Raw genomic sequence first — 27,315 nt, forward strand, 5'->3', positions numbered from 1 at the left:
AAAGTGTTCCATATTCCCACCTTCCCCTCTAATGAATATAAAAATAGTATGATTATTTTATATGGTACTACAATACTTCATAGGGTAGTAATCTTTATTTAAAGTATTTTATTTGTAGGTAACAATGAACGAAGTAATACATATAGCTACATATAAAACAACAAAATACCATTGTAATATCAAAACTTAAACTTATATTTTTGATTACCACATGTGAATATCTAGATAGATTTAAATGGTAAAGCTGTCTTGGTTTCACAATTCAAATCTGTGATACATCTGTTGCAGTTCGGCTTTTAGGGAGAGATTCTTTTTGAAGTTTTTAAGTCTTTTGTCAAATGGGTAACGATACATAGTGAACATCGTGCGATTTGTGTTTTTTATTACTAATAATTATTTTCGAATGAGTATTCTATTAATTTTTTCTTTGTGATGTTTCTAACTCCTTTGCTGAACAACAGCACGGAATGGTTTAGGTCTCATGGCTGCCCCATCAATCGGTTCTGTTGAAGGCAATGGTTCGTTTGGCGGGTTGCTAAATGTAAACCTCGAAAATATCACCGTTGTCATTAAGAAAAGGATCATTTTCGCTACTTTTTCCCCCAGACATCGTCTTCGACCTGCAAGCAAAGGATAAAAATTACATATTACATATTTAGTATTATTTCACTTTAATGTAAAATCTAATTGTAGAATTTGTAATTAGACACTGAAAAAACAAATTAATCATTTGCACTTTTTTGAATATTTAATCAATTCTCAATATCAACGTAGTATACAATTCTAGATCATAATAGACTTTAATTTCATAATGATGCTTTCGCTGTTGAAAAGAAGCTAAACTGTAATGATGCAAGTAATAATAAGTCATATTAAATTAACTACGAAGTTCCACATCTGACCATATGAGTTTCATCAATACAAAGGTTTTATGCATCTCGAATAACGTACATCTTCAAAGGAAGAAAGCCTAATTTACGATACTTCTACTAATTTATTTGATTTGGTGAGTGTAAAAGTCAAATAAGTTACATTTATAAATTTTATGGGAAGGTAATCTATTTTGCATTTCCTCGATATTTAGAATTATTTCTTGAACAAAGATATCAGTTTTATCAAGCTTTTCTTTCTATATCGTATTACTTTTGATTATCAATTATACACAATTTGCAATAATCGACCAAGAGGGTATTCATTGAATTACAATGAAGCTAGTTTCTCATTGTTTTGGCTGGTCATTTATATAAAATTTTCCCAAAAATTACCAGTGACAAAATGATATTAATTTGCTCAGAACTTCTGTAAATATTGTCCTGGAAAGATGTGATTCTTAACGGCGCAAAAAAGTTGTTTGAAAATTTATAATCTTTTGTTCTACAGATATTCCAAATTAGTAGGCGCTTAATTTTGAATTTTTTTTAGAAATATTCACCATGTACCCCGGCTTAAAGACAAAAGTGCATTTAGCGATATTTGATCTCTAAAGGCAAGAAATGGGCTTTACGTTGTTTCCATCCTGCAATTTTTGGAAGTATTAGGCATAGAAACTTGAAATTTTGATCAAATATTTTCTTGCACCCTGCAATGTCAATAAGATAGAGGTACGGATATAGTATGACCTCTAAAGTGGAAAACTGGACTGAGATGTTATGAAATTTTAGTGAAACTGAAGATGCATTAACAAGTATTTTGAAACCACATAAATGTGTAGACGCTATATATTTAAAATGTTTCCCATTAATCTTAGTTTTCTTTTGAATAGAACAGACATTCTGCTAGTAAAACTACTTCCATACGGCCACCTAAAAACGTGGCTTATATTTGTACCGTGTCCTGCGAAAACGAACTAAGCACCACTTTCATACTTTTAAGAAAATTACGTATAAAGGTTGATGTCCAGCGTTAATGTAGCCGTAATCAAAAGTGAAATTATGTTTCATTTTTTTTTTGGAAAGGTGTTGGTTTTCCTCTCTTTTCGATTGTGCAAAACGTTCTAATGCTTGACGGGAACCAATCGTTGCATTTACGTGGATTTTGAAAGTTTGGCGCTTAGTTCATTTTTACATAACACGGTACATTTAATATACCGCTTTAAAAATCAGATACAAAGTTACTAATTTAAGCTATGATTGATGTGATTCCTTATACGTGCACAGTAACAAAACACAAATTCTTTAAGCAATAAAGTTAGTTCGGAAGCTTACTTGCTTTCTTTCTTTCTTTCTTTTTTTTTCACTCTAAGTGTAACATTTTTGCTGAATACTACGTTACGGTTTACGTATACTATATCTGTTTACAAAATATTATTTATATCTATCGTATTTTAAATATCAAAAAATAATTTTATCCAAACGAAAGAGCACCTGGTAGATTACCTTAATGTGTACAAACATAAAAATAGCACCAACATAATCTGTTTAAAGCAAGCAAGTGCAATATATAGATGGGATAAAGGTACAGTGTTGAAAGTGACTTTTTCAAAGACAGCAGTATCAATCTTGCTTATACCACATTGCTGATAAACAAAATAGGTGTTTCATTTATCTCTAGAACTTCCACTACAACCTGATGGTGTTTGAATGAACCTAATTTATTCCACGTTTTCTGCTAACAAATTGACCGATCCAAATCAGAGTCCTTTTTTTTCTTTAAGTGACTTACACTACTGTAACTTTAACCTATCTATATCTAATAACTGGAAATATAATGAAACCAATTATTGTACTTTTTCATAAAAGTATATTTAAAAATGTTATATTTATGTTATATTTATGAATGCGATAAAGTACCTCATCAAAATACAATAATGTATGTTTATTCCAACTATCGTGCAATCAAACAAGCAACGAAAAATTAAAATTCTGCAAAAATTATTTATTAGTCAATGTATATTTTACTGATTACTTTAACTTCTAACTTCAGTGATAAGGGATTTGATTAAACGTATTTCAGTTTATTATGTATTTGCAGTTTCAAAATATGAAATGTCATTCTTTTGCAATTTGCTTAAGAGTGTTGTGTGCCAGCTTTAGCTTTCAGCTCATTGATTGACATGGGATTTTTTCATTGTCTCTCTCTCTTTTTAATGAACTGGAAATTTAATTATTTAATTTGACTGATTTCTTCCTCAAGTCTATTTAAAAGTCCTTTGTTTATTCAAAATTATCAATATAGCTGTATTATAAATTTAATATCACTTATCTTTGATTATAATGAATTTGTTCTATATTAAAATTTAATATTCTTAAGGTACGGGACATTTATATATATTTGAATAAAAATAACCTCAATAAAACCATTAAAAGTCTGGTTCATTTGAAAGAAAACAGAAAATAATTCTCCATAAAATCAATGGCCTAAATTCAATTGTATACTATATGTTCGGTCTATTATTTGCATACATTTAAAATAAAATTATGCTCTTCTTCACATTTGGTTATTAACAGTTACAGAGTTCTTCTATAAAGGTAACCAAGAAAGTTCTGTCGCTTTTCCACCCATCACCTTCGAAAATGGATATCTCACTTAAGACGTACCTGGAAGATCAAAACTAGCCCCACCAGCTTCAAAGATCATCTCCCAAATTTCTGGAAGGCCAGGGATTCCATAACGCTACAACTTAGTGGGCCGTGAAGAAAAGCAGGTATCAAGTGCATTTTGCAATTATATTAGGTTTTTGAACTGGCGTCCTCTAAGGTGATTGTTCAAGGAACAGAGCAGGGATAGACCGATACACAGAACCGGGATAGACAACATACACCGATAATCGTACCGTGCAATGTCTGGGCAGTATGGCGGATGCAATAGTATTTCCCATCAAGGCGCAGAGTTATGTCCCGGGACATCCTAGCCACGTGGGGGTTAGCGTTGTTCTCTAACAGGAGGACCCCTTGCAATTCAGAAGTGCCTGCTCCAGAGTTTTGAGTTTTTCTTAAACACGGCTCGACTGCTAATAGCACATAGTTGCATTGATGTTCCGACCACCTGGTAGCAGTTCCCGATACACGTTGCCGCGAGCAGTCTACGAAACATACAGGAGGACTTTCTTGTTTTGGAACCGGTTCATGGGATATGAACCAATGATGACAGCGCCGTGGAGCTTCGTACAGGACCCACTTCTCATTATACGTCAACACCCTATCCAGAAATGGAGCCTTCCTCAGATGAGACAGCAAAAAACACTGGTATCTACTCGCGTTGCCTTCTGACCCAAAGTCAAATCATGTGAGACCATCGAACCAGCTTTAGTGCTTCCCAAGTTGATGGAAGTGCTCTCAAATGGTTTCTACAGTGACACTGCATCGTAGTCCCAGTTCCTCATATGTCTGGCCACTATTTGCCTCAATTGCTGCCTGAAGATCTTCATTTGGTACATGTGTGTTTTCCTTCGAGCACGTGGTGTGTCTTCGAGTATTTCGTAACAGTCGTTAACCCTTTGGTGATCCCATGGTACAATTTGTACCATACGGGGTGTTTCATGGTACATTGCGTTATAACTCTCCTATTTGAGCTTTTTCGTCCGTTTTTTTGTTTTTCAAGTCCAGAGACATTGTAGAAGACCTTACGTATGGTTTCACACCTTCCTGCGTCGAGACATAGGAGGTGATGACGTCATAATTCTAAAATATATATTTTCTTTTAATATTGCGGGGCCGGTGTATGTTCATTATTTTTGGCGGGCTTATTTTTGAACGTAGAAGATTGAAATTTTGCACAAACATTCAGTCCACTGAGTAGTATTTGCCAGATTTTTCTCAGATTTCTGCGTTAAAACAGGAGGGATCCAGAAGGGCAAAAATTTGAAAAAAGGGATATTTTTACCAAAAATTCCTTTCTTCACGATTTTCCCGCCTTAAATACACGATGGAGATAAGTGAATGGTACGGCCTGAAAGGAAGTTCTATTCTGAAGAGAATGATGTGCAAACCATGATCCTAGGATAATTAGCGATGTATCAGGGAATGTTTAAAAATATCCCTCTGTATACGGGAATATGGGACATTGTCGATATATATTTTTTTGGCGGGCTTACTTTTGCACCTGGAAAATTGGAATTGTGCATAAACATTCAGCCAACCCACTAGTATTTATCAGATTTTTTCAGATCTCTGCGTTAAAACAGGGGGGTCCAGAGGGGCTAAAAGTTGAAAAAAGGGATTTTTCGGGATTTTCCCCTTTTTTTCGGGATTTTCCCGCCTTAGATACATGACGGAGACACGTGAGTCATACCGCCTTAAAGGCAGTTCTAAGCTGAAGAGAATGATGGGCGAAACATGATCCTAGGGTAATTAGGGATGTTTCAGGAAATTTTTTACCTGAGATCATGATGTTTTACGGTAATTTGGGGCATGGTGGAAATTCCTGTTAAAATTTCTCCCGCCCTTAGTATTCAAGATAGAAGCTTAAAATTTGGCACACACATTCAGTATGCCAAGTACTATTTATCAGATTTTTTTGATGGCTGCGTTCACACAGGGCCCTCCAGAGGGGCACAAAGTGCGAGAAAAAAATTTTCCTTCGAAAATTTCCCTTTGGCATCATTTTTCCCGCTTCTGGTATACGGTATTAGCATGAAAGTGGCACCATTTGAACGCCAGCTCCATTCTGAAGAGAATGAGGTATGAACCATGATAATAGGATAAATAGTGATGATGCAGTAGCTGCTTGACTGAAAGTCTAAGAAATAGCCCAAAGAGCCGGGTACCGGAAAGGGAGAATAATAATAATAATAATAATAATAATAATAATAATAATAATAATAATAATAATAATAATAATGGTATTAAATTTTTTAACGTCGACCTAAAATTAGGCAAAACTTACAAAAAAAAGTAGGGATTTCGGAGAGGGAGGTCCGTGCCTCCAAGATACACCTCTGCACCTACCCAAATTTAAATCTAACCGTTCACTCAAGTTTCATGTAGAAAGCGTTCTACTGTACGTTTCAAGGGAAATAACTAAATATCACTGAACAGTAAGGCATATAATAAAATAACTTTTAGAATATGCAAAGTTAATTATAAAAGCTTTACTACAAGAATAACAACATAGACCATAATTCGATGAGCTCCTTAATACGAAGTAATAAAATAAAGTTTAAGATTCAGTCTACAGAGCTTTTGTTACTTAAAGAATGGACATACACTATTTCGAGAATCGAGATAAGACGAGAAATGTTTACGATACTTTCCATCTCGTCTCGATTCTCATCTAAAATCGAGATGATAATTTGAGTTAGCCTTGGCCCCTCTCGAATGTAAAATGTTAATTGTCGTCTCGATTTTCCTTGTTTTGCTTTAGAGACAAGACGAGAAATTCCTCTTCTCGCTGGCAACATTAAACAAAATCGAAATATTCTTGCCAACATCAGGCTTCTGCTTATGACGGTGTGAACTGAGCGATAATAAGCTCCTAACTATTAATCTTCTACGAGATAGTAATAATTATTATTAAATTATTATTATTCCTGAAGATTTGATACTGCAAGTATTGAAACATCTGAGTATTCAAATATCTGAAGATAATAAAACGTGTAATCACCATACAATCACCACCAAAAATACTTAGGAAAAAATTACTCCTTGACATGGATCCGAACCGAGATTCTCGAGATTACTGGCAAGACGCCTTGACCACTGAACCATGTTCACTACGGGATGAACGCTTCGTCTTTACTGTGTTTACGTTAGGTATACTTCCCTCCGCTTATAATGTTATTTTTCTTCGTTTCAAAACGTCTTTCGTATTTCTTTATAATGCTAGAAGTCAATAATCTTTGCCATAGTTTATATTAATAACTTGAGTTGTTCTTAAACCTTTCGTTCACAATTTAGTTTCTTCTCCACACCAAACTACATATATGAGAGATTTAATTCTTATACTCTGCATTTGGCTCCCAAGCAGTCGCCATTACCTGGTCAAGAACTTATCTCCGGCACGCATATTTGCGGATCCCATACCTTTCATTTATAATCTGATCTTATTGGCCAATGCAAATAAGATATCAAATGTTATTATCTAAATATAGCAGAAAATAAACGCTTAATGCTGTCGGCCCTCGTAGCAGACCGTGCTAGCGCAAGGTGATAGTAATGAAAATTGTTTTTGGCATGTCTTCAAACCCGGAAGATGTTATTTTTATATTTTTTTATTTTTTATAACACTATTTTCATTAAAATAAGATTGAAAATAATACTACAAAAAGGAATTTACCGTTTTTTTTAAATCGTCATAACACTTTTTTCCATTAAAACAAGCTTGCAGTTTTATTATACGGATCCATAGAAAAAGTAGTAGTGGAAGTATTTAAATTAAAAACAGTAATAGTAATAGTAGTAGTAGGAACGGGTTAGAAGCCCCGCAGGGGTTGGATGGGTTCTCTTCTCGACATCAAATAGGAAAATTAAAGACTTGCACATTTTTTTCTATAGACTTTACATGACCAACTTAAAACAGCTGGCTAGAGTAGCGGGCGAAAATAATACAGGATAGCACACGAATACTGAAACATTTGAGATCGGCCAAAATGCGTCCGGCACGATACATTTTGGTGTAAATAACCTTACAAGTAGAAGCCGGTTCGTTCCGAAGCTGAAATTAGTAATATTTGGATTTCAGTTTCATGTGGCATGATTATATATTGGTAACGTAGCAGACATGTAAGCAGTAAACTTATTCAACCTAGGTTCGAGACCTATTCACGCCCTAGTTGTTTCTTATAACAAAGTGATCGTGAAGAATCGACTTGTCATATTGGAGGAGCAACCCTTATGAATGTGGAAGCAAACATTTGTATCATGATAGAGATGATTTACGAATGTTGATTGGGAAAGAGCAATTAAATTACAAGGACATTCGAAACATTTCATTGATCTGCAGCACTTTTTGTGTTATCGTTCTCAGAAACAAACACCACACCACTTGCTAAGCAAAGTTCAGGTAGAGCAATCGTTGGAGTAGTGGTTATCATACACTTTCACGTAGAAATTCTCGGTCCGACTCCCCACCGGGCAATATAGTATTTTTCACATAAAATAATGGCTCTAACTGTGCAAATTGCAACGTTCTATCAGCAATAGATGAAATCGTTCGGAACAAATAAATCTTCGGAGATGGCTAGATAGTGGCCCTCCTCTTTGGTTATTTGAAAACATCATTTTATTTCTATTAGTTTGACACAAAATTTGTTTCCACCCTATAAGTCAATGAGTTTTATTCACATTTGAAATTTAAAACATGCAAGGTCTGCTACATCTATAAGGAAAATCCAATTTTTCTTTTAAGCATTTCTAACTTTCAATTATGATACAGTTTGGAATTTTAATATTAGGTGTTTCTAATAGAAATTTAGCAGTAAAGTAGCATTCATTCACTTTCTCTTTCTTTCTTTTTCATTTCTATTCTTTCTTTCTTTCTTTCTTTCTTTTTGTTAAGTTCGCATTAGTAGTCTGGAATTGAAGGTATGACCTACGCTAGATATTGGGTTTATTAGAATGTATGTCGGATCAATATGTCCAATGAACACTGCCAAATTTGCAACCGAACCACGTGGAAACAAAGCATGTGATAAACGTTTGACATTATGCTAGATGTGTCTCGGAGATCTACAGTTCTATTGGAAGTTGAGTATTTTATTTGACCACTAAGTTTCGCATTCACATTGAAGGTGACTTAATGATTGTTTCAAACATCCTCTATATATTCGTATTATTATTATTATTATTATTATTATTATTATTATTATTATTATTATTATTATTATTATTATTATTATTATTATTATTACATCATTTCTTGGAGTTAGGCTTGTACGATATGTCGATATATCGATATCATTGATATTTATATTGATATGCATCAACATTCGATATCGCGAATATATCGACATCGATATATTAACATAATAAATTTTCGATATCGACATTCGAGGAACAAGGTATAGGAGGTCCCTAAGACTTGCTATGGGTGAAGAAATAAAACTTAATTTTTACAATAATGTCTTCTAATGATCACAAATTGCAACGTAAATAAACCCACTTGCATATTTACAATATTATATACTGTAACTTCTTAGCCGCCAGAATTTTTCTGTTCCAGAAAAAACAAATTAAAGGCACCTGCCAAAAGCAAATACTTAGAAGTTCGACCTAGAATTTATGTTAAGAAGTGTTTTTATTCCTCTACCATCTCTTTTGGTTTTTGGAACAGCTCATTGACAAAAAGTTCACACATGCTCTTAGCCAGGATCAGAGATTTTGAAAAGGAAAAGAGTTTTTACTACTACTACTACTACTACTACTACTACTACTACTACTACTACTACTACTAATAATAATAATAATAATAATAATAATAATAATAATAATAATAATAATAATAATAATAATAATAATAATAATATAACAATTGGGTTTACAACTAGGGTTCCATCTGTTTATCTTGCATGTAAGGGTCCCTAGTTTGCTACGACACTATTGTCCCTTATTCTGTATTTGTCGCTCTTTCCATTTAGTGTTGATGTTTTTATTTGTGCTGAAATACAATTACATCTTTGAGATTTACGTCCCACGGTTATGCAGGTTATGCTAAGGGATACTGTGATTATGAGAAATGAGTGAAATGGTGGAATGAAGAAAGTGGGAGGAAACTGGATAACCCCGAGAAAACCCACGATCATAGTGTTTGTTCACCACAAAGTCCACACGGCGCGAGGGGGGATCGAACCAGGAACCCCAAGCACCGGATGTGAAAATTCTACCACTGAGCCACCGCGCCCCCTGGTGTTTATTTTTGTGCTGTAAAGCTTCTATATTAAGCCTTTCCATCAAGTAATACTTTTTTACGAGATTATTTTTGAAAAAAAAAAGAGAAACTGATCTCCTCTGTTATCTATTTCTTACCATTCGTCTTGTTTGAACTTCTTAAGTAAGAACATTTTGTAAATTTTTATGTCATCTATTGCCCTCATGATAAAAAAGGCGCCATTCTTAACAATTTATTTTTTCTCTCATTTACAGTTAGCTACACTGCTATATTTATCTCAAAATTGAGGTTGGTGCCAACGCCTTTCTAATTCTCAATAACCCAAAGGCAATGCTTTTCGGGTTGCCTACCATTGCAGGAAAGGGAGAATTGTAGGTGATAATGCACTTTTGGAGTTGTCCATACAATGACTAATGATAAAGGTAGGTTTCAAAGAAGCAGGTAGGGCACAAGCTTTTACGACAAAATACATAAGAACATGCAATACAGGATTCTTTCTGTTTGCAGTTATGGCAACTGGTCTCGTGGAAAGAAAAATTAATGACCTTGGCACCTTGTAATGGAACCTATGGAACATCAAAACTCGCTTTGCAGCAGGCGTACCTAAACAAGGTTTGATAAAGTGTCGACTGAAATTGATTCAACATGAGGCTTTGAATTTTCAAGACATTTTCGCACCTGTGCAAGTGCTTCGTTTCCTGTAAGGAAGTCATGTTTGGTGAACCGGTTCAGAAAATCTTTCCACTGATGGAACCGAAACATATCCAGTCGTTGCATGAAAGCAGTGGAATCTGGTGCAAGGATCTTTAATGTACCGGTAATCAGAACTCTGTCATCTTGGTAGTGTTTCTGACATTTGAGCACTCTAGGCATCGGCAATAGGAACAATCTTCTTTGCTAGAAACCTCTCTACGTTAGGTTTGAGGACATTACGGAAGAAATCACCTAAAAGATCCTTATTTAACTTCCCGAACTGCGAGCATGGAATGACAAGATTCTGGTAATTGGAAAGTATTATGGTTGGAGGAAACTGACCCCAACCTTTTGCAACCAAACAAACATTGCAGACAACAAATGGCCATCCTTAGATAGAACAGGTTGTATAGTGTACGAATGCGTGCGAGTATTTAACTTGGGAACTAAAGCTGATGTTACTTTCTCACCTGTATGCGATAATGTGTGGTTCGATAGTAATGTATAATTAAACCCGGATTGGTCGGTATTCAAAATCTGATCTGTACCAAAGTTTTCGTAGATGGTATCCACAAATTCGAGATGAAATTCGATGCCCTCATCGACGGTGTCTTCTGTTTCGAGAGACTTCTTTGTAGAAATGAAAACACAGATTCTTCTGAATGGCAAACGAAACCGTTTCTTAACTGTTTGAATCCAAATATGTGAAGCTTTAAATCCCTTTATGACAATACGATTGGCCTGATAAAGGACCCACCGTCGAATCGTTTGTTCGTGAATTAAAATCCCTCGCTCCCGTGTTAGAATGAACCGTTGCAAACAACATTTGATCACCAACAAATATTTGCCAATCTGTATTCCGTGTTGTTCAACATAGTTATGTCATCTACGTAAATATGTGCGACTTTTTATTTTCGTAAACCGTGCTCTGATGGTAGAGAACGACTATAGTGGGTGGTTCTTCTGTGCCTGTACGACACGCTGTGCACAGTCCAAATTGCAGAAGCCTGCGATTGTTCTGAAGCATCCATGACAGTATCAATATCGTCAGTATCGAAAGCATCATCACATTGTATTTCATCAATCATTTCGTAATCGTATTGATCCTCGTTGTCCATCAAATTGACCATAGAGACTACTCTCTACTAATTGTATCTATTTCCGAGATGGACTTCCTTAAAAAGTGGACTTTCTTCTCATTTAAAAGCTGAAACACTTTCAATGTCCTAATTTTCATTTCAAATAACAAATCGTGAACCTGTAATTTTACACATGAACAGAATGGAATGAAAATATAGCAAATACAGGACAGTGCCCTGCAAAAATCTACTTCTGCAGGAAATTATGTACGAAAGCTGCAATTAATATGTAAGCACGACAGAACTCGTACAGATATTTACATCATAGTAATGTGTACAAACTATAATATGTTAAACAAATATTCTATATACACGGTGAAACACGTCTTGCTGTTTGTATTTCCAACACTCTGGTAGATTATCCAAATGAAAAATATGATTGTACAATTTAACACTCAAAGTCTCGAGTATTGTAATAGTAACGTAAGACCTTGAAAACACTCGTTCCCAAGGTGTGACTGCACAAATAATAGTTGCTCTGCAAATGACAAATAGATTCACTTTCCTATCGCTGTTACTGCCACTGCCTCTACAACTACTCTTAAAATTATATTTCAACAATGTAGTACAGCGTTATCAATGCATTCATATTATATGTATGCTACTCTACCCAATGTTATGTTCTCTACTCATCATACCAATTTACAATAACAGAAGTGTACGCTTTTGGTACACAAAATGAAACGGGGTTATTGAGCCTCCTTCCAATATACAGGGTGGCCCAAAAGTAGGTATATACCCCTGCATTGATCAAGTATAACATTCTGGCTTATAAGTTTTTTTTTTTTTGTTTCGGCTGTTGCGAGCTTAAGATATGAGTACAAACACATTAAGAAGAAATAATAAAGAAACTAAGTCTTCCTAATGGATAACAATAAGAAATTATATAAAATGCAATGAATTGATCAGTACGGTACTCTATAGCATACTTTCTTTTGGGCCACCCTTGTATGATCTGAAGGGAGCAAATTGCAAGATTGGCTTGTCTTTGTTTACAAGAAACGTTTCATGTACTTTCCTTTTCTCTTTTGCAATTACAGCAACTAGCAGAGGTGTCTTTCCTCACAAGGACACCCTCACTCTCATGCGCAAGCTTAACCCTCACCCTCGTGAAGACTACTTGACCTTCACCTTCATCCTCATAAAGACCGCTTGGCCCTCTCCCTCAGGAAGATTACATGGCCCTTATTCACGCTCACCTTCAGGCAAACCATTTGACCCACACTCCCCATAACCTTCATGATAACCACTTGGCCTCGTCCTCTTACACCCTCACGCTCACAAAGACCGCAAGATTATATTCTCACTCACTGCCGCGGAAATTATTTGACCATCACTGACCTTCAGACTAATTCAGGTGGGGCGAATGAGTTTCCGGAAAGCCCTCATGAGTAGGTATGGTATCGAGACGAGCCTAGGCTCCGTCTCGGTCTTGGCCTCGTCTCAATTTGGAACAGCACATCTCGGTCTCGGTCTTGAAGTCGAGGCGAGATCAAGACTAGTCTCGGTGTCGGCGCCATCCCTACGCACGACAGTGGACACTTGTCATACATATGGCTCACAAGAATACACGGCATAATGTGATGCCGGAAAGACATTTATGAAAGCATAACGATGTTCTACACTCCAACGCGCACTTTTTAGTGTCATTATTCGGATCTCAGAAGGTATCTTCAAATAATCGCAACGTATCGTATAAGTGTCATTCAAGCGAGATGTTACAGATCTAAAGTGCACTTGGTGGGATCTTTCCAGCGATATATAACACATTCCAATCCCTGCGTATCTCTGCAGGGTCGGGGACGGAGTTGATAGTAAAATAATTATTGCCTATGATTGCAATATGTTAGTATCACAAAACTTTCATGTGCACTACAAACACTTCTCTGCATTCCGTGCACAAATTTTGGCATAAATGTATAGGAAACACGCCCCCTGTTTCTTGTAAAATATCACCTGCCCATACTTGCCCCGTTATGTACTATACGTAGTTTGCTACTACATGTGCAATAATCTCTTCTGGAGGAGATAGCACATACTTACGTAAATACGATCCTGAAATTAAATGATCAGCCGTTGTTCAAGAATATTTACTGTGCCCAGTGTACAAATGTTGTTCTGTTTCCAGTTAATTTGGAAATTTAGTTAATTTGATCTTTTAATGAAAACAGAACGAATAAAGCCAAATTTAAACAAGTAGACTTATTTTCTATATAACACGAACTCCCAGGATAAAACACTGTCGTAATTGAAAATGCGTTTTAAATAGATACTACTTTTCGATGTCTAATAATTGTAATTATTATGCATTTAAGATAATTATAATTACTCTGCAACAATTAGTACTTCTGAAAGCCAACACAACACCCTAATTAACATAACAGAAAACATGACAACTTTCTTTAGATACGAAGATTTGAATCACCTTACATGAAAAATTGTCATTTTAAAGTTACTACAGTCTTATACTGGGAGGGTAAATAATACTAAACTGCTGAAAACACGTTTAGTTCAAATTTATCAATTATTTTTCCTAACTTTTATTTTGGTTTGAAATTCTAATGATTGTTGTTTTATTCTAGTTTATTTTATGTTCATTAAAGCATACTAAACGTAACAAACCTCCACCATAGAAAGTTATCCATTCTTGATGAACTGACTCTCCACCATTGAGGAACCTTTCTGGTCTAAAGATTTCAGGATCTTTCCAATGCTCTTTGTCCATGGAGACTGAATACAGGCTGAGCCAGAGCATGGTATTCTACATATTAAGATCAATTATTTGCTTTAATTATTATTTCACCTTCCCTTAACATATTCCTTATGAATATCTATAAAAAAATTACTACATACCAATGTGAGTCTAAAATGAGACTTTCAAATTCTTTTCCAAAATTGAAAACATCTTTGTGCCGTAAGTTGTGTACTGAAATATGAAGTAAATATGTGCAAAATTTGCTTCAGTTGGGAGTACATCTTAAAATGAAGCTGGCACCAGTTTTCAGCACTCATGAAAAACTTTTTTTTTAAATGTTACTGTTATATTTTTGTTAATGGAAGAGTTATACCCATAAGAAATAAACTAAAGTTTTCGTTTTGTGGATCAAGACATTTGATCAACTGACGTTTTCAAAACCTTGACACTACAACCTTCGATTCTAGTCAAACCTATTTATATAAATAGAAATAATCCAGAAGTCACCATGAGCAGCTGGCTGTTTGCCAAGTGCCATCCGCGCTAAGTCCAACCACCGAACCATTAGGCATATCTTTAATGTTAGCAGTCCGATTTAGCAAGGAAATTCTTCTTTGATACAAACTTTTTCAATTTCTTCATTTCATCAATTCCAGCCCGGAAGATACTATACCAATTTGCTGATTCCCAACTATTTCTGATATTCTGTCCCTAGTTTAGTACACCTTTCAATGTTTGTGTGTGATCTAACAATTTCAGAATCTTCATACTACTCGGTAACTTTCCTCTGAATATGAGCTTTAAATCCTTAGTCGTGACATTTCTTAACAGAGGAGGGACTGCCAAATTGTATGACTGCCAACCTACCATATATATGTAGTTTATTTAATCGAAATTCAAGAGAAGAATTTCAAATCTTCATATACATCTCTCCGCGATTTCCGGATTTCCAGCACTCAGGAATCTCCTACAAGTAATTCCCAAGTCTCTAATATACGGTTGAACATCAGTCACCATCGCAAGGATGGACGTAGTAGGAGTTATTCTGAATGAGTGGATCAACTACAGCTTCAAATCGTGTCTTAGATATCTTCATTCTTGCATGGTTTGCTGCACATACAAAGCACCGTTCGAAACAGTTATATTTTACGTCTTTCTTGACTTTTTCATGATTTGTTGTTCATAAAAAGCACCGTTTTGAAATTAAAATTACATTTGAAGACCACAGGGGAAAAAGGAAATAAGTCAAGAAATGGTCGGGCGAAAGTTAACAGCAGAATTATGTAGCCTAAAAGGTGTTGTTTGCTTGAACTAAAATCCCACAGTAGGAAGAAAGGAAGAAGAAGGTTATTCACTAAGAAATTTAATGCTGAAGATTTCGCCTACAGCGGAAGAAGTAGGTAAGTCAGTGGAAAACAGGGCAGTTGTGTAAAGTCATTTAAAAAAAGCTTACTTGTCTTCTTTTCCCCCTGTAGTTTTCATTTTATTTCTTATCTGATTGGAATTCACACTCACATAAAGAAGTGTACAAGATTAATAGGTTCTCAGTAGATTCTAGTAAGCTGATATATAGTCGCAAGATCATACTGTCCATCACGGGCGTCTGTGGCGGGGGGACGAGGGGGACGGGTCTCCCCCAATATTTTGAAGTACAAATTATTTAATATTTTATTCTAATTGAATTTCTTTACTAACGACAGAATATCATATAAATAATAATTTTTATATTTGGAGGATGTTTAGCAGAAGGGGTCCAGAAGCACGTAAAAAAAATACAGAAGAAATGGATGATGCAAGTACTTAGACTTAACATAACGTAACAAAATCTAACCTAATCTATCTTAAACTAAACTAAGCTAATCTGAACTAACCTAAACTAACCTAATATTAGTAGAAATAAGTGAAATTGTATCATTTTTGGAAAATTATGCTGAACCCTACACTAACATAAACTAAACCAACCTAACCTAAACTTACCTAACCTAACCTAAACTAACCTAACGTAAACAGAAATTAACAAAATTGTAACTTAAAAAAAAAGAGGTGGACCCCTTCTGCTAAACATAGGCCTTATATTTATTTGGAATTTAATATTCAGGCTTAATATAGGAAAATTAGGCCCAAACTGGGCAAAGTGGGGAAAAATAGTATAACAAGCTGAAAATTGGTGGATGTGTTCTTTGGATACCGCTGATTAACATACTCAAAATCCCAAAAAATCCCACCTGGACAACATGCCACCATCTTGGAAAATGGCCGCCAGTGAATTTTTTTTACTTAGGTTCCTTTTGAAGGGCATAACATCGGACACAAGAGAGATATTGATGTGCGGTTTGCGCGAGGTTATCGCAGACACTCCAGACTATTCACTGAAAACAACATTTAAACCTTTAATTGGAAATCTATGTAAACAAAGTATATAAAAATTACAACTGCGAAAATTTTTCGATACATATTTTCAATACAACTCGATTTTCGCTCTTTTACGTCCGTTTTATCAAAAAAAGTAATGAAGCAAATGTTGTAGAGCACACAAAACTACACAAGAATATATCCTAGTTTTGTCCAAAAACTCAAGTCTGAATGGTTTAATAGAGCGCGCAGTAAACGCAGTGTCACTTGCTTAGCCTTAGTTAGTTGCTGCACAAGAATGTAACAAAACAACTTCCAGATGGGCAATACTTCCAAATATTTTACTTCGAGCATTTTCTTTTGAAGGAACCTACGGATTTAGAGCATCCACGTCGCTTGATTGCGGTTGATATCAGGTTCGGCATTTCGTTATCGGTCAGGTCTTCATATTCTTCTTCATAGATCATTGAATCTGCAGTATCCTCTTGATTTGTACATCCCTCAATTGCACAGTTGCTGCAAAATGGTGAGCATCGAAGTCCATCTTTCCGACAACCACAATATTTTTCACACACTACGTGGCAATAGCAGCTTACAAGGTTCATCAGCATATCTGGAGGTGGAGGTTGAGTGCAAGGGACAGGTATTAACTCACCATTACTGTTTTTCTTCCAGCCCCATTCGACTGGAGGAAGGGACACACCACGCCATTTCTGAACCTGATGATACACTCTTAAGCAATGTTGCTTCGCTGCTGCTGATGTTGAAGGAAGGGTTGCTAAATCGAATGTTGCACCTATTTTCTGTTTAGCAACAGTCCTGACGTAGCACTTATATCGAGTTTTGTTAAGCCCATCGGAAATTTTTCCACCGTACATAGCGACAAGAAATTCTTCACCAGCCGTCACGATCTCATCAACTGCTGCATTCTCCTTATTAAAAATGTCCACTTTCTTGCGAGGGTTTGGAGATGCTTCCAGTGTCTTAAAGGCGAGTATTTGTCCTCTTTTGAAAGGTGCCGATGTGGTGTCACAGCCAGATATTGCGTGAAGGAAAAGCATATGATTATACATGTCATCCAGGGCCAGCTGCAATTTCGTAGATTCGAACAATTTTCGGGGGAGCGACTTCGAGCCCGGTATAAGCAACCGAATGTTATTATTTGTTGGTGCAAGTGCCGTAAAAAGTACTAGCAAGTCGGTGTCTGTGCCCACAACGACAGGGTTTCCTCAATTTTTCCCCGTTCGATAGCAGTAACTACTATGAGACGGTCAGCATCACCCGAAGCGTTGATCACAGTAATTCCATTTTCTTTTAATTGTGATCCTAGAAGCGCTATGAAGCTTGCCTAGTTCGCCTCATTTCCTAAAAATTGATGCTGTGAAGTAATTGCTTCAGTTTGCAGCTCTACCAGCACTTCTGAAGACGAAAGTTGTGATCTTCATCGCATGCGCTCTGAGGCTTTTGTTGTATATTCCGTATAACCATCAAAAACTATCGTAACCTGTTCTTTGTAATTTGCTTTGATGAACGAAACATAGCTCTGACATACATCACTGAAAGTCCCTGGTCTTGGCCAGTGAACTCGATGCAGTAAATCTCCTCCGTCTAGAACAAAGCTTGAAGTTTCAGGAAAGGTTTCAGATGGGGGGCGTATTTTCTCCATAACACTTCTTAAAGTTGACTTTGTGCCTTTCCTAAGCATAGTTGCGTCGAAGAGTGCTGGTAGCATCGATGCCAGTTCGTAGTTCATACAACTTTCCAGTTCCTCTTCACTTCGAACAACGCATGCCATTCGATGGAACAGCTGGTTAGGATTCACAGGAATCAATTCACCCTGAACAACCATGGCATTCGTCATTGCTGCAAGAGTGACTACCTTGTCCTTCCGTTGAAGCTTGATGTCCGCAAAAGATTTCCCATCAAGCTCCTTTAAGGTCTTAATTCCCTGCTCGTAAGCTGAATCACTGTTCACTGTTTCGTCTGCTATAACACCACTGTGCAAAGAAACTAGAAGATCGGGAGGTTTCTCAAAAGGAGAATGCGTTCGTAACCACATTGCGAATATTTCATTGCGAACATTGCAAATATTTTTGGCAGGCTTGTCCAAGTTCTACATGCTGTTGTGATATTGCGATAGCTACACCTGCGAAATCTTCCAAAGCATCCAGTACCTTCATTGCTGCCGGCATAGAATGTATCCAGCGTGCGAGAACAGGGTCGGATATATCACGACCACGAGTTAAACCTCCGGTCGTCTTTATATTCTTTTTCAAAACCTGCTCAATGGTCAAGTCTGACCAAACTCCGCTCCAGAATTTCGATTTCCGTCGTACAGTGGAAAATCCCTTCTTCACGAATTCTTCATAGTCGGAAGATGACAAATATGATTTCAGCTTTGTCATCTGCTGCAAATACATGTGAGCAGATTTCGTATAATTAATATGGTCACAGCACGCAAATAGGGAAGCAATTTTTGTACGCTGAATAAGTGCAGTGCCCAATCCCATGTGCGTTCTGCTCTAACAAAATTACGCATGATTTCTACCTGCTCAAAGTACTGGACCCATAGTTTGCCTGTCCTGCTTTTCAGAGCTTCTACTTCTAAAGCTGTTTTAATCGATGAAATAAGCTGTCTCACTACATCGGTGCGTAGAACATCATCTACTTTCTTCTTCCCCTGGAATAAAAGTTCATAATGTTCTTTAAATTCTTTCAGTCTTTCTTCACACAGCACTTCATCGTTAATGATTTTGGTCACAAGCAATAAGCAGAGAGCATTTTGAGTTAAGAAGTGAGCTGGTAGTGCTCTAGTGTAAGAATGTCCTGTCAACATATGTACTACAGAGTTTTTCGCAAATAGTTGCTGCCAAAGCTCTTGTAAACCACTGCCTTCCATAATTTTTCCAACGGCACCCATGAACGACATTAACAAATGGAATCCATAGCTTTAACGTAAAGTGGCTGGTGAAATGTTACGATACATGATGACTGATTTTGTTTCTTGCACTGCTCCGATGCAAACTCCAAACAGGAGTATACAGTCGACATGTTACTGGGTTCGAGGTTCACTATTGGAAGTGGTAGTACATCAGATATTTCCACACACTCCTCGGATTGCATTATTGTTTCCATGAATCCGCTCCATCCTACAAAATTTGACACTTTACAACTTAGTCCAGACATCCATAACAAGTCGATATTTCTAGCGAATTCAGAATTCTGTGGCTTAATGTTAAGTATGCTAACTTCCTCCATAGAAAAATGCTTGAGTCCACTTTTGTAGTGCTTGTTATACGTCCTGATCTTTGTGTAAACAAACCTCCCGATAGTGTTGGAAGAAGGCACTGACGCTGGACGAAGAACCTCATTTTCAACTTTCACGAAAGAAGCTGGCGTTGCACAGACGATTCCACCCATTACATGAAAATTACCATATCCGTCAACACTGCTAACGTTGTGATCTATGTTATCGAACACATACTGAACGAAAGCTCTGTACTCTATTAATGTCGGGGCATGTTCCGTTACTGAAGATTCATACTTAATCGCTTCACTGTAAGATGAACACAATCCCATGGCATGGAAAAGGTCGATAATTGAGCGGCACCGAAACCTTCTATGCAAATAAACTGATACACTCAATTGAATTGGTGACACGAATGATCTTGGCATGCATTGCATGGGCTATGGTCAGTGTTGTTTGTGATTTGCAGTAATGTTTCTTCTTTGTTACTGTTTCCAAAAAAGTTTTAAATTTTCTGGAACCATGTCAGCACCCCCTTTTCGAATGTCTTCAGCTGATGAATATGTATCAGTCGTGTATACAACAGAACAAATATTTTCTTTGATAATCTCTGCTGCCATTTGTACTATTCAATTCTTTTCATTCGAAAGATTGATTTCCACTTTTTTAAACCATTCGTCCGTTAGTACACGGCTCACTACACTTCTAAATGATACCCGATTTGCCTTTGATGTGTGTGAAAATTACTCTTGGGCCAAAATGTTGCTGCAGTCTTTCTTTAAGGCGCCTTTCACTGTACAGTTCTACACCAGGAGACAACTCACTCATTACCCGATGAAGATCGGCTAAACGATATTGGCACTGATCATCATTTTCCATGAATTCACACAGTTTTGCAAACGCTGTATCCTTTTCCAACTCAGGCCCCCTGCTGTGATAACCCACAGATGGAAGATTTTGATTTTTCGCTGCAAACGTAGAAAAACATTTTCGGTGATACTTAGCTTCAACTGCAACAAGGTCAATGACAGAGCAGACCCGTAGAAGAACTTCGCTTCCCCATTCGTCATTTCTTCTTTTTGCCAGTGCAATGATAGTTTCTTTAAATGGCAATGTAGTAACACAACTAACTGCGGGAAAAGGTTCGGGATGTTTTCTCGATTCGGCAAACTGGGTTGGTTTTCCACACAGCAAGCAGTGTGCCTTGAAATCAAACGCATCGACACTTTTACGTAGGTTTATGCTAAAATCTTGTCCCTTATCTGTAACTTCCTTAATTCGACGTGTGTAGTCTTTCCTACATTTATTATGCACTGTCACTTTTTCTTTGTCCACTAAACTCTTATGCAAGTCATCTCCTCGAATTAAGCTTATGGAGCGAATAGTTTCTAACCCTCTAGTCACGATCACAGCCTCATTTCAGGATATCGGGTCTTTACATATCATACATACAACACTCTCCATCATATCCATTGTAAACCCTATTCAACACGAAAATTAGCACAGTTTGGTACTCATTTTCAAGCCAAAACCACTGATCCCACCAAACACTGTTCACTATTCAAGTTTTGTTTTTTTTTAACGCTGTCGAAACTGCATATAAAGACAGAGTTACAAACAAAAACTTCGAACCGTTGTAGATACAACAACGCTAACATGTGTTAACGCTCTTGCCAAGTTTACGCGTTGCCAGGTATGCACTACCAAAGAACCTAGCTTTATCAAATTTTCTTTTCCATATTTGGGAAAATACCGGTAAATATACTCACATACTTGGTTTTATCATACGTAAGAAACGAACGAACTTATAATTTGTGAAAATATAGTGTTGTACTTTCAAGTGCAAATATTTTGATTGCTTTTCATATAAATGAAAAAGGCACATAACAACCGGAGGAAAAAAATACTGCACTACACATGGTGCCGCGTTTACTGCGCGCTCTATTAAACCATTCAGACTTGAGTTTTTGGACAAAACTAGGATATATTCTTGTGTAGTTTTGTGTGCTCTACAACATTTGCTTCATTACTTTTTTTGATAAAACGGACGTAAAAGAGCGAAAATCGAGTTGTATTGAAAATATGTATCGAAAAATTTTCGCAGTTGTAATTTTTATATACTTTGTTTACGTAGATTTCCAATTAAAGGTTTAAATGTTGTTTTCAGTAAATAGTCTGGAGTGTCTGCGATAACCTCGCGCAAACCGCACATCAATATCTCTCTTGTGCCCTATGTTATGGCCTTCAAAAGGAACCTAAGTAAAAAAAAAATTCAATGGTGGCCATTTTCCAAGATGGTGGCATGTTGCCCAGGTGGGATTTTTTGGGATTTTGAGTATGTTAATCAGCGGTATCCAAAGAACACATCCACCAATTTTCAGCTTGTTATACTATTTTTCCGCACTTCGAACTAATTTTCCTATACTAGCTGTGAAACGATTGTAATCGAGTTCTTGATATACCTTAGAGAGGCATATGAAGGTAAGCAGAAAGGTAACAAATGGAATCGAAGTTCATAAACAGGTTGGGCTAGGTAGTACCATCTAAATCGCTTTCTTTGATGTTCCTCCCAAATTTTACATGCCAGAGACGCCAGTGCTGCCCACCATTAATCACTTTGAGGAGCTTTCCAGGGTCCTTATTCGAGAGGGCTGACCCAGTATCTCAACTTTCAACAGTTCGATATATCTCCATTCAAATATTGCTGATCCCTACTGAGGTCTAGTTTGTCTGTAAGCAGCATTTTGTAATGGGACTCAATTCATTTAAAATGACTATCGGCATTTTGTCACATGACTCAACCTGAATATCGATATTACCTGAAAAATATTAGGCCCTGATGTCTGCCCATCTAAATTGTGCTCAAGTAACGGAGAGGAAGCTCGTTGGCATGCAACTCCACTTGTTTCCCTATCTCCTCTCCTATTAACGGAATAGCATATTTTTCGTTCACGTTTCACCACAGTCTCAAAATAGCCACCAGCAGTATATTCTTTGGTTTTGAATTTGATTTCAATATTTTTAAATAGTCAATAGTACTTGATTCATTATGGATGAATGTGTTTAAAGGTGATGTAAATAGCGAATGCATTTCTAATGTGGTTCTTCAAGAAGAATTACATATTACCCAACGTAATGTCTGTGAAAGTTTCTACTAAACTTTATTTGTTTAATACCTCTACTTCTATACCTTCTTCATCACAATAGAGAACTTTTATGTTACCAATTTTACCAAATTCTTAAATACGAAGTTCACATTGTATCTTTCTCTCCCTTTCCATTCTTCTTGTTAATCACTTTTCTCATATGTTCTTTAGTAATAAGCCATACCCATGTCTTATAATTTAGAATTTGCAATTTCAGCTGCATCTGTAGAAGACATTCTTGTTGAGAAGTATGAATTTGCAAATGCAGGCAACATAACCCGCATTTGAGATACGCCACTTGATCTTTCTTCTTTACATGTTTCACTCTGAGTCACTGGCGATGTCTGTTCTGTAAATTTAGGTGCAAAGGCAGAACTTCCAATTTTATTTCAGATTGACAAGATAGAGACATAATAGGTGAACATACGCCTCGCCAAGTTACAGGGTTGAATGACAATATTACTGTCACTTTTCTTTTTTCTAGAATCCTCTTACAATTTTCTTTTTCTATCTTTTTGTAGTACACTATCTACGCCTGCTATAATCATATCTATATTTTGTCAATAAGAAAATCGTACTCAGTTGTTGGGAACTTCCTACTAATTTCATAAGTGCACTCCATCAAATCGTAAATACGAATATCAAAGACGATCTTCCCCTTTATTTTAGGAGACATTAACAGAATTTTCAAAATTCTTGTCTTCTTGTTTTTAATGTTTTTCTTTTTATGTTTCTGTACTTCACTTGGAATGTACGATTTATTTACATGTATTTTTGATGAGATATTACTGTCACGAAGATCTTTTCAAATTTCTTTAATTTGGGTTGCTTTTATATTAGTAATATCCGAAACACTTTCCTCTTTCTGAAACACTACACTTGAGAGACTGAAAGTAACATAAGTCTTCACATGTCGGTGAAGTTACTCGACTCAAGTTTCTTGGTGTTCCCAAATTAGGATTGCTGTTTTCATTCTTGTCACTGTATCTTCTTTTTGAGCAGAAGTTATCATTCGGAAGTAAATTATTTGACTCTAGGAAAGTACTGTAAGTCTACAGACAAAATATGAATAAATACTACGTACACAGTGAAAATTTTGCATTCTGGTAAAATCCCTAAGGCTATCTACTTACGTCTTTTATAGTCATGTATTGAAAGTTATTATTTTCAACCGTCTGTATTTTAACACTATTTGAATACTTATGTAAAATTAAATTAACTCAAAATATCGAATTGGTACCATCAAAATTATCCATTTGTAGATTTTTCGCTATTAAGTCTCTCTATAGAAATTAATTATATGATTTTTTTTTGTAAAATCAGCATTTTAAAATTAAGTGCTGAATATTTTTTCTTGAAGTTTTTAACATGTACTAGGAAAGCTCAAAGAGTAACTCACACAATTCATATTCTTTTGCCAGAGTATAGTATGAAGTTGAAAGTTAAGTAATCATACAGCATTAAGGTGTATAAAGATCTTCTGTTAGACAAGATGGGACAAGTATGGTGAACATCATAAATATGTCGCATCTTTTATGTCGTCTACAATAACGTATAGTCAGATTTTCATTTTGAATGGAAATGTATGGTCTTGAATAAAGTAGTGTATCACAATACCACTTCACCACAGCATGATACGAAATCTTTAAAGACAGATACCTGAACACCGTCCGATATACCTCTTTCTAGTAATCACTCAATATCAGTTAATCTTACTTAGTCCTATAGTCGAGTGGTTTAAGGTACTACACCGAGGATCGCAAGGTCTGTCTGTAAAGAGTTCGAATACTTGTGGCATGAGAACATTCTGTCCTTTCACTATTTCTTTCATTATTATCGTCCATTTCTATTCGTTTCTTAATTTGAAGTGCAGAAGAGTGCAACATATTTTCAAATGCATCAGATGCAGTAATCTCTTCATATGGTCTTTGTAAACGGTATTCATAATACGTTTTTCTGTTTTATTAACATAAAATAGTTGAATCTATGAATGAGAAAAGGAAAACATTCTAAAAACGAGAGAAGAATATTCCACGATAGCATTACAGATGTCCAATACAAATATTTGTTTATAAGTCACAGTATGTCTAATAAGCGTTTCTTAAATTTGATTTGAAGTTTTGCTTACCTATCAGCAACAAGGCTATTTAAGACGTACACTTACAGCTTAACGTAGGATCCGAACCACATAAGCTCTCACTGCGAAACAACCCGAATTTAGCATGCAAAAAGTGCATACGCTAACCGCTTAGCAACGAGGGAGCTAACGGTTTTTCTGTGCGTTCTGTTCTATCTCGCACAATGTACTGTTTTAATTTCTGTTCTAAATGAAGCTACAATCAGTTTATAAGATCTAAGTACAGTGTAAGACGAAATTAAACTTGGAGTCTCAATTGACTAAAATGTTAGTACATCTATCCCTCATACTTAATAACAAATAGCACGTTGGGTACCTAAAATATTTTACTAAAAGTAGTATTAGTTTTAATGCAGTAGCGCTGTTATAGAAATGAAACTAAAATGTTTTGTTTGAATGCTAAACCACCTTCCCAATATACAGATAAATTTATTCCATTATACAACATATGTTCGATTTTGACCAGAATACAAACTGACAGTACATTTTATAAGTGCAAACTTTTTCCTACTAGTTTACAATTATATTAAGACACTCAATTAGCATTAACTGAAGTTAATCGAAACTAGTATTATATGTAATAGTACATTTTACAACACCCCGCATTTAAATTTGTTTTAAGTCGAAATACGTATTCTTTATAAACACTACTTTTAAATTCTGACCATCTGGTCACTAATGAAGATAACGTTTGAATGAATGTGAAACACATTATGCATTAAAATGCAGACATTAATTATATAGAGGATATGTTTTAATATTACCTTAGGAATTGAATATCCCATTATCTCAAAATCCTCAATAGCTTTTCGTGGAAGGACAGGTAAAACAGACAATAACCTTTGCACTTCATGTATCACCGCAACGGTATAACGCATTCTGGAACAATACAAAAATACTATATTAATATATTTACGATCTACAAGAGTTACTTTAGAAATACAATAATTGGTTATAATTTAAAGTTCAGTTTACCAACGTTTACTACCTTATCTTCCTCGAATTTCAAGTAAAATGTCACATTTGAAACCTAAAATAAAACCGAAAAATGTTCCATCGTAATTAGAAGATTTGAAGGAAGTAACTAGCTGAAATATTCGTTGATTTCACGGTAAAAGTAGATTATTGAAAAATATTTGAAATATACGTTTGAATCTCTGTCCTGCTCGTTAGGGAGCGTATTTCAATCAAAGTGAGATGAAGAACAACTAGTTTCACGAACGTACTACTTTCAAGAAAAGCATTTTAAAGTTTTTTTTTAAAGTTTTTTTTGTTCAAAGCTTAAATTCTCCTTCTCTTAGAATATATATTTAAATCAAAGAGAACTAATGATAAAGTGTTCAAAAATTCATGCTAAGAGGTTCGGAGATTCCCTTACTTTAATTTGAAAATTGTAAAACATCAAACTTGTTCTCAAGAGCTTCGGTATATACTTTTGTAAATTTGGATTGTCCACGTTGTCCTCTTCTACGAGTATTTGTAAAAATGTCAAAAATATATCTAACCAATATGTATTTCCACATGGTTGGCTTTTGGCCTAATTTATCATCTAAAATGTAGTTCAAGTACAACATATGGTAATATGGATGAGTACAGGGGCTTAGTTTATTACATAAGATATGGGTACTTTGATACACCTCACCTTTAAATTTGAGCCAGACACAATGACTCGCCCTTAGATTTGAGAATTGTCAAAAAAAAGTATTGGTAAATGTATCTTTGGAGTCATGTGTATACCTTTGTAAATTTGGGAAATTCAACTAGTATCCTTCTGTGAGTAATACAATTACGAAAAATTAAGATTTAAAAATAATAATATGTTTTACAATGGGATTGAGTTTTATCTAAATTTATGTTTTGAGATGTTGCTTAATTAAAGTATATCATCATATGGATATACACAGGGATCGATATTGTATTTCATAAATCAGTGGTAGCATGCTGCACGCTCTTGAATTTTTGGTACCCAAGTGTTGAATCTTTAAATTGTCAAAAAAAAAACGGTAAACTGCTCATGAAAGAGAGTGGACCCTTATATAATCAGATTATACTCATTTATATAATCAGAAAATGCTATGAAGGTCCATCATAGAAAATAAATTAAAACAAAATCCAGAAACCTGGTAAACACATGGCAAATACAT

General features: G+C 35.7%; 1 protein-coding gene across 1 annotated transcript; it reads right to left on the minus strand.

Annotated features, from left to right (window-relative positions):
• Positions 1-128: 128 nt before the first annotated feature.
• LOC145662109 (methyl farnesoate epoxidase-like) lies at positions 129-26,049 on the minus strand. The gene is made up of 3 exons (XM_081727443.1): positions 25,936-26,049; positions 14,217-14,355; positions 129-620 (listed from the first exon to the last, which is right to left on the minus strand). Exons 1-3 carry the CDS (start codon positions 26,047-26,049, stop codon positions 439-441), a joined length of 435 nt encoding a protein of 144 aa, XP_081583569.1. The 3' UTR covers positions 129-438.
• Positions 26,050-27,315: the final 1,266 nt, after the last annotated feature.

The sequence above is a fragment of the Thermobia domestica genome, chromosome 10 (genome assembly GCF_964235325.1).
Source record: "Thermobia domestica chromosome 10, izTheDome1.hap1.1, whole genome shotgun sequence".
In the NCBI taxonomy this organism is placed as follows: Eukaryota; Metazoa; Arthropoda; class Insecta; order Zygentoma; family Lepismatidae; genus Thermobia; species Thermobia domestica.

Coding starts and splice junctions, on each gene's coding strand:
- LOC145662109 (XM_081727443.1), bottom strand. CDS start 26,049: ATGCGTTATACCGTTGCGGTGATACATGAAGTGCAAAGGTTATTGTCT. Junction 14,356..25,935: donor TGGGATATTCAATTCCTAAG/GTAATATTAAAA, acceptor CTTAATATGTAG/AATACCATGCTCTGGCTCAG. Junction 621..14,216: donor GATAACTTTCTATGGTGGAG/GTTTGTTACGTT, acceptor CTTTGCTTGCAG/GTCGAAGACGATGTCTGGGG.